Below are 17,312 nucleotides of genomic sequence, written 5' to 3' on the forward strand. Positions count from 1 at the left end.
GTCTGGCGTACATAATCGTTGTACTAGGTCTAATATGGTAGCTCTGATCATTTTGCTGAAAATTTTACATTTGAAGACTCTGGTCGTTTTTCCAAACCAAGAGTAGGAAGATTTGGTTCTAAAACATTTACATATAATTGTATCTGTTTATGGAACAATCTTCCTCAAAACATCAGGGATGTACCTAAACCTAACAAATTCAAGGGTGCCATCAAGAAACAGTTTTTAGAGTCTTTATAGCTTATTATAGTATAATTTGTATTATGAATTTTATGTTCTGTTAAAATACTGTGATACATTTTTAAGTCTTATGATCAATAAGATGCAAGGATCTCATAATTATTCTTAAACTTATAGTATGCTACAAAGTGTGTTTATTAACTACATATGCAGTGTGTAACTTTCTTATGCAACTTCTGTGATAATAATGAACATGTGATTATATTTGTTCATTCTTAATCAGTTATATACTTTATTAAACAGTACATATTGTGATACATATACATTATTAAATATCTAATACATGACTGTTTCATGGTAACTGCCACCAATATCAAGGACCACAATGGAAATAAGTGAAAATCATTTGTCTCTTTTTTTGTGTTATCCTTGGTATTGTGTGTGTATTCCATGGTTTGCTATGTATATTGCTGTGATAATATATTTTATATTGTCTGCATTATGTAGTAACTATGTAATGTTCATATGTTAACCAAATAAAATCAAATCAAATGAAAGTGACGTCATTTGCAAAATATTTATGAATAAAAACGACCTCATATGTTTGTACAATTCAATGACGTCACTAAATAGTGAACTTTGTACTAAGAAGGGTGGCGTATTGAAAAATATAGTTCACGTCCTAAAGCTTGAAACAAATCAATCAGAATCGTGTTAGAATCGAAATTATATTTTTCTATGATGGTTTGTTGTCGAATAACCCACAGTAAGTTGTATAGATGCGTGTTATCAAATCACTCGTGCTTTGCACTCGTGATTTAATTTCAACGCATCTATACTCCTTACTGTGGGTTATTCGACAACAAACCATGATAGAAACATATTATTTCTTTAATAAAATGTACATAACAATTTTAATCATTCTGTGCATATATTGTATCGGATGTTGGATCGCACAGCAGAGTTTTAACTAATTTTGCTACTATTTAATTGGTTAAAAAATCTCTGCGATTTTTAAATTTTCAGCGAAGTTTGCCAACACATGACCCCGAAGAGATCAGACGCCAGCAGCGTCTTCGATATATCAGCCAACAAAGTATGTATACGAAACTTAATTAGATCTGGATAATACACAAATCTGTTCTTTTGATATACACGATGTTGTTTTAGATACCTGTGTCAACGACGACGCGACGACGACGACAATGTTATTTATGATAAAAAATAACGAAATATATGAGCGAATTTTAAAATATAAAACGAATGCAATCATTATAGTACAATCACTAAAGAGGTGATACAATATTGCTATCAATGTATTATTATAGCTTATAAATGAAGAAAAAAATATTTAAATTATAATTTTTGTTATCCGTACCCAGTCTACATTTTAACAAAATATTTGAAGGGGTTAAATGGCTAAATGGAGGGTGATCACATTTAAATAAGGTGTTCCTGCGACTGGGTATAGGGCTAGACACGAACGGCTTCGGTCACTGCAGTCTCGATTGGATACTTTCACTAACTGGCCGTCACATGTGACCCAAAGACCTCAAGAGCTCGCTGAAGCTGGCCTGTATTACACAGGTATGTACCCACGTGAGCCCTTCGTTATGTCTTACTGTATCAAATGGTTATTTGCTTTGCTTACAATGCAATGCAATGGTTGAATTTTGCCCAAAATATTTTCAGTTAACGACGATGCTCCTCAGGTATAATGTTTCTGTGAGATGTAGAATATTGAATGCCTACAAGTAAAATTCATGTATTTAGTCCGTTTAAAATCACCTTCAAAACATTTTCACAAAATATTTCGTCTTTTCATTGTGGGTTATTTTATATCTCCTAGCATCCACCAGATCCCTTTCGTTATCTTACAATGTTATGACCAGGTAACGACGACCATTGCCGATGCTTTGCGTGTGACGGTGGATTGAGGAAATGGGAACACGGAGACGATCCCTGGATAGAACACTGTCGATGGTTTCCTGCTTGTCCTTATGCACGCGAAGTAAAAGGGCGCGATTTCATCGACCTTATTTAGCTTTCAGCTGATCAAGCTGCCGAAGTAATTACGTTATGTACTGTCTGTCAAGACATACCGATAGTTAAATCTGTATTTATTTGACCCCATCCTGGATCTGGGGTATTGTACTTCTGTGTACTGGCACCATGCTAAGGACAAAGTGCATATATGCACTTCTATTATTGAAAAAGCGCACTCAACCAACGTTAAGTAAGCTCTAAGAAGAGATCACATATAAGGGTAAGTGCTGGACCAAAACATAAAAAGAAATGCACCTTTGAGAACCACACATCACTTAATCTTGGCATTTAAGCATAAGGCTTCGCCCACAGAAGTATTGAGACTCGTAAGGTGTAAACGTTTTCGGTCTTAAGAATGCAAAGCATAAGCACGAACTTGATAGCATATTAAAGTTTATACAATAAGTATTTTGCTAGATAATCATTACTTGAATATCGCATTTTAATTTGTTTATATAATACAAATTCGTGATTCAAGTGAACAAACGAATATTTGTTCAAATAAAAGTGAACTGTTCTCGACTATACATTGTTTGATTACAAACAACAGGCGAATACAAATAAATGTATGGATGCAGATTTTACTTAAAGTATTTTAGTTTAAAAGTTCGTTATCCATTGCTTTCCTATAGACCTTTGCATGAAACGCATAGATCTAACTATATGTATTTTTCTGTTTCAAAGGAAAACGCATCGGCGCCGCAACAAGATATGACTAACTCATTGGCTGCCATGTCAATGGAGGATCCTCTAGTTCAGAGAATTGTTGATCGACATGACAGTATGCTAAAAGAGAGCATGGGATTTTCTGAGGAAGAAATCAAACAGGCAGTTCTCGAACTCGTTCAGCAAGGTGTGTCGATTATATATTTTTGTAACACAATATGACATTTTGTATGAACTGTGTATAACCAAGGTATCATGACAAATTGCTGTTTTACTTCAGATGTAAGACTTGAAACATGGTTTGCAAATTTTCAATAAATGTTCAAAATTAATATGATATCGAAAGCAAATACGTACAGAAATACGTTAACAAATAAGAACGAATATCATATTGATTACCATTTAGCGATTAAAGGCAAATATGACTTGGCCTGTTTGACTAGTCGAATATCTATTTAGATTGTAACAGATTGCTCCCCCTGCTCTACGTTGGAGCCAACGTCAACGAACACTATGAAAATGCAGTATATATTTTGATATTTGGCTTGCGACTATTTAATCGCAAATGATTAGAGCACAGTGTAATACAACATTTACGACCAAGCTTAACAGTAAATATTACATTTAATTATCAAATTTATTTGTAAATTACCTGAGCTAGTCTGAAATTACACATGTCCCTGTTTAGAGTCACCATATACTTGGTGCGATTTTATATAGTTATTTCCTATATTTTTCATTTTAAATCTCATTTCAACTTCCATATATTTTTATATAAAAGTAGTTTAGCAAAAATAAGATAAAATGTGTCTTACATTAATACACGGGTTTTGAAATTATACATGTTGCGCGACAATCAGTATTCATATTTTTTTCTAATCGATCGGCTATAATATTGCTTTATTTGATTTCCAATAAAGCACGTACATTTTTTAATGATCAAGCAAATGCATTTATGTAATTCAGGCAATAAAACACCCAGCATTGAAGATATCGTCACCCAAATTGAAGTTATTGCAGAGAGAAACGCAGTATCTCGGGACTTTCAGATTATCCAGAATGTTCAACAGACAGAAGGTATGGACCGAGTGTTCGTTTCGTTGATGAGTACATTATCGTACCATAATGTTTTATGATTAACAAAATTGTTGTATAACTATGTAAACATAAGTAAAATATTATGTAAAAAGCAAACATTGTAAAACTATTATCTTTACACATGTTCACAAACTATCAAATGTAGTTTAAGACTATTGGTAAAAGTCAGTGAGATGTCTAAATCCTTTGTAGTGGAAAACGCGTTTGCCATGAAGCTATTAAGGCAATCTAAACAAAACGAAACGCTATTTTATAAAAGCCAAATTTCACCCAGGTGTAATTAATGATACTTTTTACAAAGCTATGACAAAGCGATGACCACATAATACTGTCTATATCTACTGCTATTTGTAACCACCTTAAAAGGTCTAAGAAAATAACGATGTTTTGTAATAATTATCTTTGAAATACAAGTATTATCGAAGTTGATCCTAACGCACGCTTTATTATTTTATTGATTTTATTGATAAACAACACAATATCGTTTGATCTTTTTTTATTAAGGTGTGGCGTTTTACATATAGTCGCCTGTCAAACGTTTCGAGTCTTCGATAAAGAAGCTAAGCATATTGTTGCGAGTTGGCCTTGACCTTCGCCTTTAGGGGTGACTGGTCTTTGTCAGGCTTGGCCTTCGCCTTCAGGGGTGACTGGCCTTCGTCATCCGTTAGTACTTTTTGGTGATTGTGAATTGTTTTCTGTGTAATTATGAGTGAGTGAGTGATTGCTGTTGTTAGCGACTCGAACTTAAAGGATTAAATACGACAAATAGTTTGAAAACAGTTGAGATTTTTAATGAAGAAAACTCGTTAAGATATGGCGATAATAGTATAATAAAACGTTTACACAGTTTAGTGAAGTGTAGCCTATCAAAACGTACTATTATCGAAAAGAGACTAACTGGCTCAAAGTGCGTTACAGAAATTATGATCAAATATATTCAATTCATTAAAGTATATTATAATAATATATATTTACTTAATATTGTTTATATTACTATCTATAAGTTACTAATTAAATAATAAGTTTGAAATACGCGCACCTTTTTGCTAAGTTTTAATTTAGAAGTTCTAGTTTTAAAGAAAACCGAGATGGAGTTCAGGCTCTTTTAGAAACGTTGGAGTCCCGAATGAACGCGCTCGGGCTATTTATACTCGTCACGGTGCCACATTGTGGCATGCCACATGCCACACACCCCAATGTGGCACCACATTGTGTCGTGCCACAATTTTTGTGGGACGCCACAGCTCTTGTGGCATGACTAAGCAAATCGATACTAATGTGGCAGCTAGGTGCGCGTCGTTTACAATAGCATTTCAAAGGCCAATGTATTATTTTCTCGTAAAAACAACATGTTTACAAATAAATGGGTTCAAATTACACATGATAAGTTAATTTAGCGTTTTGAAGACGAACCTCAACTCGTTTGCTGGAGAAAAAACATACTTTCGCTACTTAGCCGATATTGACAGTTAAAACAAGATGGCTGCCACGAAAATGTTGGAAAGAACGCTAAAACAATATTAACAAATTACATCATCACAAAGTATTTAAAATGAACCCTACTGCGCTGTTATGTAGATAAGTATACATTGTGTTGAAAAACACTAAAATTTTACAACAAAATCGTCCATGAGTTTGGAATCGAGCGTAACATAGTTCAAGAAAAAATGCATGGATACGAAGATCCATTACATAGCTTAAAGTTATGATAGTGGAAATACAACAGGCAAACCTAAATATAACTGGCAAACATATGCATTAAGTATGTTGTTCAGTGATTATTAGAAACGACTACATAATTCTTGTGGTTCAGCCAGTGCAAACCAACGGAAGTAAGTATAAAAGACTCAACAACAGAGTGTCAACTCAAGTCAATACAAGGTAAGTGATTTTGATCATGTTAAAACCAATAATGCTTGTTTGAGTTTTCACTGTCGTCATATTTGAGTTTCCAATCTCAACATTACCCCCACGTTGTTTATGGCTAAACTCCGATAGCCATAACTCTTAACAACTTTGTGAATGATAAATATTTGAAAAACAAACAATTTAATAACAATAAAGTCGTTAAATAATCTTATTAACAAATAACAATTTTACAGTTCCCTCATCTAAACACTGCAATATTACAGTAAGCACTACACTTAACACCAACGCATTCAGAATGCAATCCTGGAACTGACATTTAAATAAATAAGGCTTATACATTTTAAACATTGCAACTATCACAATTCAATTTTGAAATTATGACAATCTGACATACAATATTTCAAAACAATAAGAATTGTTAACATCATTATCCCATAGATATCAAACAATATACGTGTACTAATACACATGACTAGATATCAACAAACATTTAAACTTTAAAATAATACCAGATTTGATACATATTTGACAATTTCTAACCAATTGGAGTTCTTCAATTGGTAAATGTTAAGAATACTTAAGATCTTTAAGCATAGCTGACTATAAGGTAATAATGACTAATAAGCCCATGCATGCGGCAAGGTGTGAAAAATGAATAATATTTATTAAAGTTAATGGAAATGACTATTCTTAATGGTTACTTATTATTTATAATACTGATGATGATAGTATAAGGCAAAATTTATCTCCTACAATTATAATCTATCTTCTAAAATTATTGTTTTCTTTTTCTTCGAGAAGGCGCTGCCTCTTCGGTGCGGTCTCCTCCGGCCTGCCCCGCGGTCGTGAGTCGGCGGCGATGCGCCCTACTGCCCTTTCGATCCTGTCCATGGTCGAGGTCATCCTGGTCAAGCCACGATCGACATCCCTCATGCCTCTGGTGTTCCGGTCGATCGCCTCAGCCACTTTCGCGAACCCAGCCTCAAGGATGGATGCGATGGCGTTGAACAACAGGGTCTGGTTTGCCTCTGATGGCCTCACATCGTCAGTCTGCACGCCAACTTCTGTGATATTTCTGGTTTCAGGCAGTGATAAAGGAAAAGCCGTATCATCATCAAGGAAGAGGGTGTCAGCAAAGTGGAATCCTGGCAAAACCTGTCTAAGTGTCGGCCCAGCAACAGGTGTGCGCAACACCTTTACAGGTGTGTGCAACACCTCAGCCATGGATGTGGCTCGATACGCGTCTGTGGAGCTGTTCGACTTTGGTGCACGGGCGTTGAGAGTCATAGAGCTGGTGGTGCTGGCTGGAGTGTTTATTATGACGGGTGGTCTCGACAGTTGTGGTAGTTGTTCTACAGCTGGAGAGTTGAAGGCAATCGCAGATGGTCTTTGTGGTTGTGCTACAGCTGCGCTCGACGTCTCGCGGTGTGTTCCGCTGGAAAGCAGATCGCCCATCCCGGGGTTACAGGGGTCGTATTCCTGCACCTTTTTATAAAAAGATAACTGGGCCAGGACTTCCGGCGTGACTTTTACTGTGACTAGACCATCGTTGTTTTCTTCTTCTTCGTGGTCACTCATCAAAGAGTCGTAGATCATGATCACTCGATGGTCCGTCTCATATTGGGTCGCCTCCCTGAAGTCCGTTCCTTCTGAAACAGGCTTTGGATTGGCGTTATTTCGGAGAAACCGCGTCTGGTCGTTGTTGTTGCCAGCTAGCGCCGTGTGTTTTGTGTAGTTTGTCACGTGTTTTTGTAGGGCTTCCTTTGTGGTGCACCTAAACATGCACAACGTGCAATAGAATGGGCAATCGTCGAGGGCCACGTGGTGCTTGTAAATGTGATCAACCATTCTATACTTCTCTGTGTTCCCCTTCTTTGCGCAGTGCATGCAGGTGAACTGGCGTCTTTTGGTCCTACGAGCCTCCATTGTTCCCTGGAAATACACAAGAAGTAACCAGTTTTGAGGACTGGCTCCACAAGCAATACGCCACTACCATCAACGTGACCATATCGTTATTAATGCAAAAAGAGGGAGGGTTTGGAAATTAAAGGTGAGCGAGTAGTTGAAGAAATGTTATCTTTTGTTGGAGCCTTGTGCGTGAGGAATTGGTGATGTGATGAGGTCTGGTGCGCGCTCAGAATTAATAATCTCGTCATGACTATGTACTTGATTATGTGTGCGTAAACAAATAGCTACATGTTTAATTATGCTTGCGAATGAGTGTTGCTTTGCGAAACCAAATGGTTCGCCGCTTTAATCAACCAGGTGGGCCTCTTATTTCCTTCATATTTCTTTAACTTGTCATGGTGAGCCATCTGTGACCCACCTTTCCCATTCAGCAGTATTTTGTAGGTGACAGGGGACCTCTTTTCCACCACTAAATATGGCCTATTGAATGAGCTTCTGCATCACACCCACCGTTCGTGATTCATGCAGAAGCCATACGGCATCACCCACATTGTATGTATGAAATACTGTTTTGACATCATATGCGTCTTTGCTTCGTTTTGCATTTGCCTTCATGTGCTTACGGGCAATTTCATGTGCCTTTTGCAGGTGTGCTCGGATTGAACTGACATATTTCGCGTCTGATGTTAGCTCTTTGCCCTTTGCATATCCATAAACCAGATCAGCAGGTACCCTCACCTCTCTCCCAAGACACATCAGATTTGGCGAAAGACCGGTGGCTTCGTGTGGCGTTGACCTGTAGGCCCCTGCCAGACATCCCAGGTATAAATCGCATTCGTCTTGGTTAACCAGGTAAGCCTTAATCATTTTGACCAGTGTTCTATTGAAACGCTCAGTTTGACCATTCCCTTTTGGATTTCTTGGAGTAGTGCGCGTTTTCCTTATTTCGAAGAGCTTGCACAAGGCTTGAAAAATGGAACTCTCGAAGGTTGACCCCATGTCTGTGTGAATTGACAACGGTGCACCCCATCTGGCTATAAACTCGTTTGCAATTTTTAAAGCGCAGTCATTGGCGCTCAGTGTCGGTACAGCAATTACTATTACATATTTGGTGAAATGGTCTGTAGCCACCATAATGTATCGGTTACCCCGTTCTGTTACTGGCAATGGTCCCAAAAAATCAATTGCTAAGGTGTCCCATGGTGTGCCACTTGGTAAATGGCCCATCGGAGCTTTTGCTTTCTTCTGTGGTTTCTTGTCGCATGCACAGGTATCACAAGCTTTGATGTATAATTTCAGGTCTTCATTCAGATTAAACCAGAAGAACTGGTGCAATATTTTTTGGAGGGTTTTCTTGATTCCGAGGTGCCCAGATATTACATTGTCATGTGCCAACCGCATCGACTCTTGCTTCAACTCAACTGGGACTATAATTTGAGTATATTGTCCTGTCCCGTTCTCTTTCTTGAAACGCTTACATAGCACCCCATCTTCAAGATACAGTTGTTCCCAGAGGGTCCAGTAGAATCTGGCAGCAGCACTTTCCCTTGCCATGTCACCAGCTGTTGGTCTCTCCCCTTTGATTTGTGCTTGTTTAATGATTTGGATGTCAGGATCCCTGTCTTGTATTTTGGACATTTCTTCTGGGGTAAATTGTTGGAACCTGGGTTTAACTGTACTTCTAGTGTCAACGGTCCTTAATTTTCCGATTTCCTTTTCAGCAAGCTGGGCCACCAAATCTTCAGACTTCATCATTTCTGCTCTTCGTCGACACTTCGAGCATGGACCACAGGGTAGAGGTTCACTGGTATCATTCTTGTCACATTCACAGTCTCTTGGTACTTCACACCTTGACAAGGCGTCGCAGTGTGGCTAATGTTTACCAGGTCTGTATTCAATCGAAAAATGGAATGCTGCTAATATTTCAATCCATCTGGCTATCTTTCCATTCGGCTCTTTCATACTAAACAACCACACTAGAGCCTGGTGATCTGATCTTACTATGAATTGTCTGCCCATCAAATACTGCCGGAATACTGAACAAAGTACACAACGGCGAGAAGCTCTCTCTCGGTTACACAGTAGTTTCTTTCAGCCTTGTTCAAACCACGACTGGCATATGCTATCACCCGTTCCTTATTGTCTTGCGTCTGAGACAGGACCGCGCCAATTCCAACGCCTGACGCGTCAACGTCAAGATAGAAGGTACCTCCATCGTTAAGAGGGTAGCTCATTACATTGGGACTTGTAAGTTGCCCTTTCAGTGCCTCAAATGCTTCTTGACAAGCCTCTGTCCATTCAAATAGGGCATCTTTACGTGTCAGGTCTGTCAATGGTTTGGCAATTTTGCGAAGTTTTTCACAAAACGACGGTAATATGATGCTGTTGCGACAAATTGCTTCACCTGCTTTTGGTTAACAGGTTGTGGCCAGGATAGTATTTTGGATACATTCACTGGGTTTGGCCGAACACCGTCCTTGGAGACCACGTGCCCCAAGAAAACGACATCAGTCTTTAGAAGGTGACATTTGTCAGGACTTAGTTTCAAGCCAGCCTCTACTATCCTTTCCAAGACCTCATAAACCCTCTCAATGTTTTGCTGAAATGTCATTGCATAGACAATAATGTCATCCACATATATAAGACATGTTTGCCATTGCAGACCCTGAAGTACGAGCTCCATTGTTCGCTGAAAAGTGCTGCCACTGTTGTTCAGTCCGAACGGCATACGCGTCATTTCATAGAGTCCGTACTTGCAGGTAAATGCTGTCTTCGGGATATCCTCACTTTTCACAGGTATTTGAAAATACCCGCTTGTTAGGTCGAAACTGCTAAGGTAAGCAGAGCCTGCAATTGCATCAAGACAATCTTGAGTCCTTGGCAAAGGGAACCCATCAGGTTTGACCACCGCATTGAGCTTTCTGAAGTCTACACAGGGTCTGACAGCTCCAGACTTTTTCCTCACAAAGACAATTGGGCTGGCCCATGGAGACGTGCTTTTCTGTATAACCCCCTTTTTCAGAAGATCATCTATTGCAGATTTCTCCTCTTCTGCGAATGCGAGTGGCACGCGTCGTGGCCTCTGCTTGATCGGCTTAGCATCTCCAGTGTCAATTGAGTGTTCCGCAACATTGGTAAGGCATACATCCCATTCGTTCTTCGAAAATGCCTCACCAAATTTGCATAGAAGAGCTGCGACAGTACGCTGTTGTTCTTGGCTCTTTCCATCAACAGATTTTTCATAAAGGTCTTTTAGTTGAGCCGGTATTGGTTGATCCATATAATGATGCAGTTTTGTTTGCGTGCTGTTTACTTCAGAAACTTTTCTCAATTTGCCATGTTTTTGCTTTACTTTTTCAGGTTCTTCTTCAGCGATGACGCTAACAATTCTTTCAATCAGCTCCGCTCTACCGACATCAGCATTCTGCCTCAAGGTAACTTCAACATCCATCGGGTTCAAGACCCTGACCTTGCATGTCGACAGTTTATTGATATCAACAAGGGTGGAAGCCATGACCAACTGATATTTGTCCTTAAAGTTATTGCTAGGTTCCACTATGTATTCCGCAGCCATTAAGCAATCGTCTGATTCTTCTCTCTCTATGTAAACGTCCACCAGTGCTTCCGTTAATCCAGGGATTTTCACATCATCCGCCACTGTCACTCTTCTGGAGCATTTTCCTCTACCCACTTGAAAAACCGGGATCTCCTTACCATCTAACATGATCTTATTTTGGCTTAAAATGATGTCAGCCGGTCCCTGACCGCTACCCATCAGTATATCATATCCAAGTAGGGCTTCATCCTCGATGTCTGCCACAATCACTTCTTTAATAAGTTTGTGTGGCCCAAGTGATATTTCAAAACTCCCCTTTCCCACCTCAGGCACAGGAACACCCCCTGCACCTACTAAACATGCAGACCGCACCAACTTTGACTGCATGGTACTAGGTAGTTTGTCTTACTGGATATTACAGTTCGAGATGCCCCAGTATCCGCTGTAAAGATCAACTCCATCCCGTTAACCGTTCCATGAACGTATACTCCATCTGCTAGTGACCGCCTTAAATCTCTCAATGCTTCCCTTGGAGCTCCTTGCTCCTTTGTTATCTCCTTTGTTCGGCCTTCTTCTACTTGTATTTGGACCTCCCCTTGGCCGACAGGGCTGGTCCCTTGAAGTTTAAAGGTTTCTGCCTGTGTGTTTCTTGAGTACTTGCCTTTTGTTCTATTTTGTTGTCATCCTTCTCCGGACATTCACGCGCAAAATGTCCAAACTTGTGACAGCTAAAACATTCAACACCAGCCTTCTTCAGCTGATGCCCCTTATTATAAGCAGGTTGTTTATGCTCCAAATTATCGAGGCGCTTTAGTATTTCGTTCAAGAGCTCAGTTTGGTTAACATGTTTATTTGTATTTTGCGCAACTCTGTTGAAGTGCCTTTTGTCCTTCATGACTGTTTTGGTATGTGTTTCAGATGAGCCCCGTTGAGAAAACTAATCTTCTCGCACTACCCGAGCAAACTTCCTGCGGCGTTCTGAGTCTTGAGACTTTCTCACTTCGCTAAATGTAACGGCATAGTACACCGCCTTGTCAAGAGTCGATGGATCCTTGTGAAATTTAATTTCAAACCGTGCCTCCTCGTCACGTAACCCATCTAAAAATCTTCGCGCAAGATCTTCATCCCTAGTCTTTTTATCCCGACGTGCATGTGCCCTGTCATACAATTCTCGCAGATTGGCAGCATATTCTTCAACTGACTCCCCTTGCCGTTGATACCTGTGTGCAAACTTTGAAGCAAATGACTTCGCTGTTTCGATGACTCTGAAGCGGCTATTAAGCTCACCAATCAGCAGATTATAATTGTGCATCACATCTTGAGGGAGTTGAGTGAAGACAAATTGTGCTGCTTGACCTTCCAACCGAGGTAATAGCTGGTCTATTCTTGTGTCATCATCCCATCCGTAACGCATACCTATTGCCTCAAACCTCGAAATCCAAACCTGCCAATCTTTCTTCCCTGTGAATGGGGATATCTTCACATGATCTGGGTTCACTGTTCTGTATCCGTGCCGTTGATACTGACCTATACCACATGGCATTTGGCGATTCCAGCGACCTTGTACTTGACCTTGGTTGCACCGTTGGTCATATGGAACCCATCTATTCTGATTTCTGTCTCCATATGACCCATCAGCCCTCCCATAGAAAGGTGGAGCCATTGCTGGTAGGTTGGAGTCGCGCCCCATACCAGCATCGACAGGTACAGTGTTGGAGCGACCTTCCATAAGAGAGTGTTGTCCAGGGGGCTGTAAGTTATTCTCACCATATTCTTGTGATTGGATTTTTGTCTGCTTATTTTCTTTCAAGCACTGAAGCTCTTTGACCAAGTCCTTGATAATTAGCGTCAAGCTGTCTATTTTCTCTTTGCTACATTGACTTGGACAGTTGGTTTCTCCTGATGAAGGATAATCACTATCGCCAGACGCTTGCGACACAATGTCCAATTCGGAACAATCATTTCCAAACGATACATTTTCACTACAAAGTTGTGTCTCCGCTTCACAATACCTTCTGTCCCCAGCAGTCCTGAAAACAATTTCACGATCACAATCGTCATCCATGGTTGTTGTACCAGACTAGGTCCGGATCACTGGATCTGTTGTAGTTTTAAAGACAGATCCCACTTCTGACACCAAAAGATGTTGCGAGTCGGCCTTGACCTTCGCCTTCAGGGGTGACTGGTCTTTGTCAGGCTTGGCCTTCGCCTTCAGGGGTGACTGGCCTTCGTCATCCGTTAGTACTTTTTGGTGATTGTGAATTGTTTTCTGTGTAATTATGAGTGAGTGAGTGATTGCTGTTGTTAGCGACTCCAACTTAAAGGATTAAAGACGACAAATAGTTTGAAAACAGTTGAGATTTTTAATGAAGAAAACTCGTTAAGATATGGCGATAATAGTATAATAAAACGTTTACACAGTTTAGTGAAGTGTAGCCTATCAAAACGTACTATTATCGAAAAGAGACTAATTGGCTCAAAGTGCGTTACAGAAATTATGATCAAATATATTCAATTCATTAAAGTATATTATAATAATATATATTTATTTAATATTGTTTATATTACTATCTATAAGTTACTAATTAAATAATAAGTTTGAAATACGCGCACCATTTTGCTAAGTTTTAATTTAGAAGTTCTAGTTTTAAAGAAAACCGAGATGGAGTTCAGGCTCTTTTAGAAATGTTGGAGTCCAGAATGAACGCGCTCGGGCTATTTATACTCGTCACGGTGCCACATTGTGGCATGCCACATGCCACACACCCCAATGTGGCACCACATTGTGTCGTGCCACAATTTTTGTGGGACGCCACAGCTCTTGTGGCATGACTAAGCAAATCGATACTAATGTGGCAGCTAGGTGCGCGTCGTTTACAATAGCATTTCAAAGGCCAATGTATTATTTTCTCGTAAAAACAACATGTTTACAAATAAATGGGTTCAAATTACACATGATAAGTTATTTAGCGTTTTGAAGACGAACCTCAACTCGTTTGCTGGAGAAAAACATACTTTCGCTACTTAGCCGATATTGACAGTTAAAACAAGATGGCTGCCACGAAAATGTTGGAAAGAACGCTAAAACAATATTAACAAATTACATCATCACAAAGTATTTAAAATGAACCCTACTGCGCTGTTATGTAGATAAGTATACATTGTGTTGAAAAACACTAAAATTTTACAACAAAATCGTCCATGAGTTTGGAATCGAGCGTAACATAGTTCAAGAAAAAATGCATGGATACGAAGATCCATTACATAGCTTAAAGTTATGATAGTGGAAATACAACAGGCAAACCTAAATATAACTGGCAAACATATGCATTAAGTATGTTGTTCAGTGATTATTAGAAACGACTACATAATTCTTGTGGTTCAGCCAGTGCAAACCAACGGAAGTAAGTATAAAAGACTCAACAACAGAGTGTCAACTCAAGTCAATACAAGGTAAGTGATTTTGATCATGTTAAAACCAATAATGCTTGTTTGAGTTTTCACTGTCGTCATATTTGAGTTTCCAATCTCAACATTACCCCCACGTTGTTTATGGCTAAACTCCGATAGCCATAACTCTTAACAACTTTGTGAATGATAAATATTTGAAAAACAAACAATTTAATAACAATAAAGTCGTTAAATAATCTTATTAACAAATAACAATTTTACAGTTCCCTCATCTAAACACTGCAATATTACAGTAAGCACTACACTTAACACCAACGCATTCAGAATGCAATCCTGGAACTGACATTTAAATAAATAAGGCTTATACATTTTAAACATTGCAACAATCACAATTCAATTTTGAAATTATGACAATCTGACATACAATATTTCAAAACAATAAGAATTGTTAACATCATTATCCCATAGATATCAAACAATATACGTGTACTAATACACATGACTAGATATCAACAAACATTTAAACTTTAAAATAATACCAGATTTGATACATATTTGACAATTTCTAACCAATTGGAGTTCTTCAATTGGTAAATGTTAAGAATACTTAAGATCTTTAAGCATAGCTGACTATAAGGTAATAATGACTAATAAGCCCATGCATGCGGCAAGGTGTGAAAAATGAATAATATTTATTAAAGTTAATGGAAATGACTATTCTTAATGGTTACTTATTATTTATAATACTGATGATGATAGTATAAGGCAAAATTTATCTCCTACAATTATAATCTATCTTCTAAAATTATTGTTTTCTTTTTCTTCGAGAAGGCGCTGCCTCTTCGGTGCGGTCTCCTCCGGCTTGCCCCGCGGTCGTGAGTCGGCGGCGATGCGCCCTACTGCCCTTTCGATCCTGTCCATGGTCGAGGTCATCCTGGTCAAGCCACGATCGACATCCCTCATGCCTCTGGTGTTCCGGTCGATCGCCTCAGCCACTTTCGCGAACCCAGCCTCAAGGATGGATGCGATGGCGTTGAACAACAGGGTCTGGTTTGCCTCTGATGGCCTCACATCGTCAGTCTGCACGCCAACTTCTGTGATGTTTCTGGTTTCAGGCAGTGATAAAGGAAAAGCCGTATCATCATCAAGGAAGAGGGTGTCAGCAAAGTGGAATCCTGGCAAAACCTGTCTAAGTGTCGGCCCAGCAACAGGTGTGCGCAACACCTTAACAGGTGTGTGCAACACCTCAGCCATGGATGTGGCTCGATACGCGTCTGTGGAGCTGTTCGACTTTGGTGCACGGGCGTTGAGAGTCATAGAGCTGGTGGTGCTGGCTGGAGTGTTTATTATGACGGGTGGTCTCGACAGTTGTGGTAGTTGTTCTACAGCTGGAGAGTTGAAGGCAATCGCAGATGGTCTTTGTGGTTGTGCTACAGCTGCGCTCGACGTCTCGCGGTGTGTTCCGCTGGAAAGCAGATCGCCCATCCCGGGGTTACAGGGGTCGTATTCCTGCACCTTTTTATAAAAAGATAACTGGGCCAGGACTTCCGGCGTGACTTTTACTGTGACTAGACCATCGTTGTTTTCTTCTTCTTCGTGGTCACTCATCAAAGAGTCGTAGATCATGATCACTCGATGGTCCGTCTCATATTGGGTCGCCTCCCTGAAGTCCGTTCCTTCTGAAACAGGCTTTGGATTGGCGTTATTTCGGAGAAACCGCGTCTGGTCGTTGTTGTTGCCAGCTAGCGCCGTGTGTTTTGTGTAGTTTGTCACGTGTTTTTGTAGGGCTTCCTTTGTGGTGCACCTAAACATGCACAACGTGCAATAGAATGGGCAATCGTCGAGGGCCACGTGGTGCTTGTAAATGTGATCAACCATTCTATACTTCTCTGTGTTCCCCTTCTTTGCGCAGTGCATGCAGGTGAACTGGCGTCTTTTGGTCCTACGAGCCTCCATTGTTCCCTGGAAATACACAAGAAGTAACCAGTTTTGAGGACTGGCTCCACAAGCAATACGCCACTACCATCAACGTGACCATATCGTTATTAATGCAAAAAGAGGGAGGGTTTGGAAATTAAAGGTGAGCGAGTAGTTGAAGAAATGTTATCTTTTGTTGGAGCCTTGTGCGTGAGGAATTGGTGATGTGATGAGGTCTGGTGCGCGCTCAGAATTAATAATCTCGTCATGACTATGTACTTGATTATGTGTGCGTAAACAAATAGCTACATGTTTAATTATACTTGCGAATGAGTGTTGCTTTGCGAAACCAAATGGTTCGCCGCTTTAATCAACCAGGTGGGCCTCTTATTTCCTTCATATTTCTTTAACTTGTCATGGTGAGCCATCTGTGACCCACCTTTCCCATTCAGCAGTATTTTGTAGGTCACAGGGGACCTCTTTTCCACCACTAAATATGGCCTATTGAATGAGCTTCTGCATCACACCCACCGTTCGTGATTCATGCAGAAGCCATACGGCATCACCCACATTGTATGTATGAAATACTGTTTTGACATCATATGCGTCTTTGCTTCGTTTTGCATTTGCCTTCATGTGCTTACGGGCAATTTCATGTGCC

At 39.8% G+C, this 17,312-nt stretch overlaps 1 protein-coding gene across 2 annotated transcripts in view; it reads left to right on the forward strand.

Moving 5' to 3' along the window:
• Positions 1 to 17,312, forward strand: part of LOC127851097 (uncharacterized) — a 48,145-nt gene that overhangs the window by 21,715 nt on the left and 9,118 nt on the right. For both annotated transcript variants that reach the window (XR_008035663.1, XM_052384619.1), the window contains 5 exons: positions 1,207 to 1,276; positions 1,630 to 1,767; positions 2,073 to 2,248; positions 2,911 to 3,079; positions 3,859 to 3,969. Coding sequence is in view for 1 of the 2 variants with exons in the window: in XM_052384619.1 (XP_052240579.1) it covers positions 1,207 to 1,276; positions 1,630 to 1,767; positions 2,073 to 2,224 (360 nt within the window). In the remaining variant the exon portion in view is untranslated. The remainder of the gene's footprint in view (positions 1 to 1,206; positions 1,277 to 1,629; positions 1,768 to 2,072; positions 2,249 to 2,910; positions 3,080 to 3,858; positions 3,970 to 17,312) is intronic.

Source organism: Dreissena polymorpha, chromosome 11, assembly GCF_020536995.1.
Source record: "Dreissena polymorpha isolate Duluth1 chromosome 11, UMN_Dpol_1.0, whole genome shotgun sequence".
NCBI classification, from domain to species: Eukaryota; Metazoa; Mollusca; class Bivalvia; order Myida; family Dreissenidae; genus Dreissena; species Dreissena polymorpha.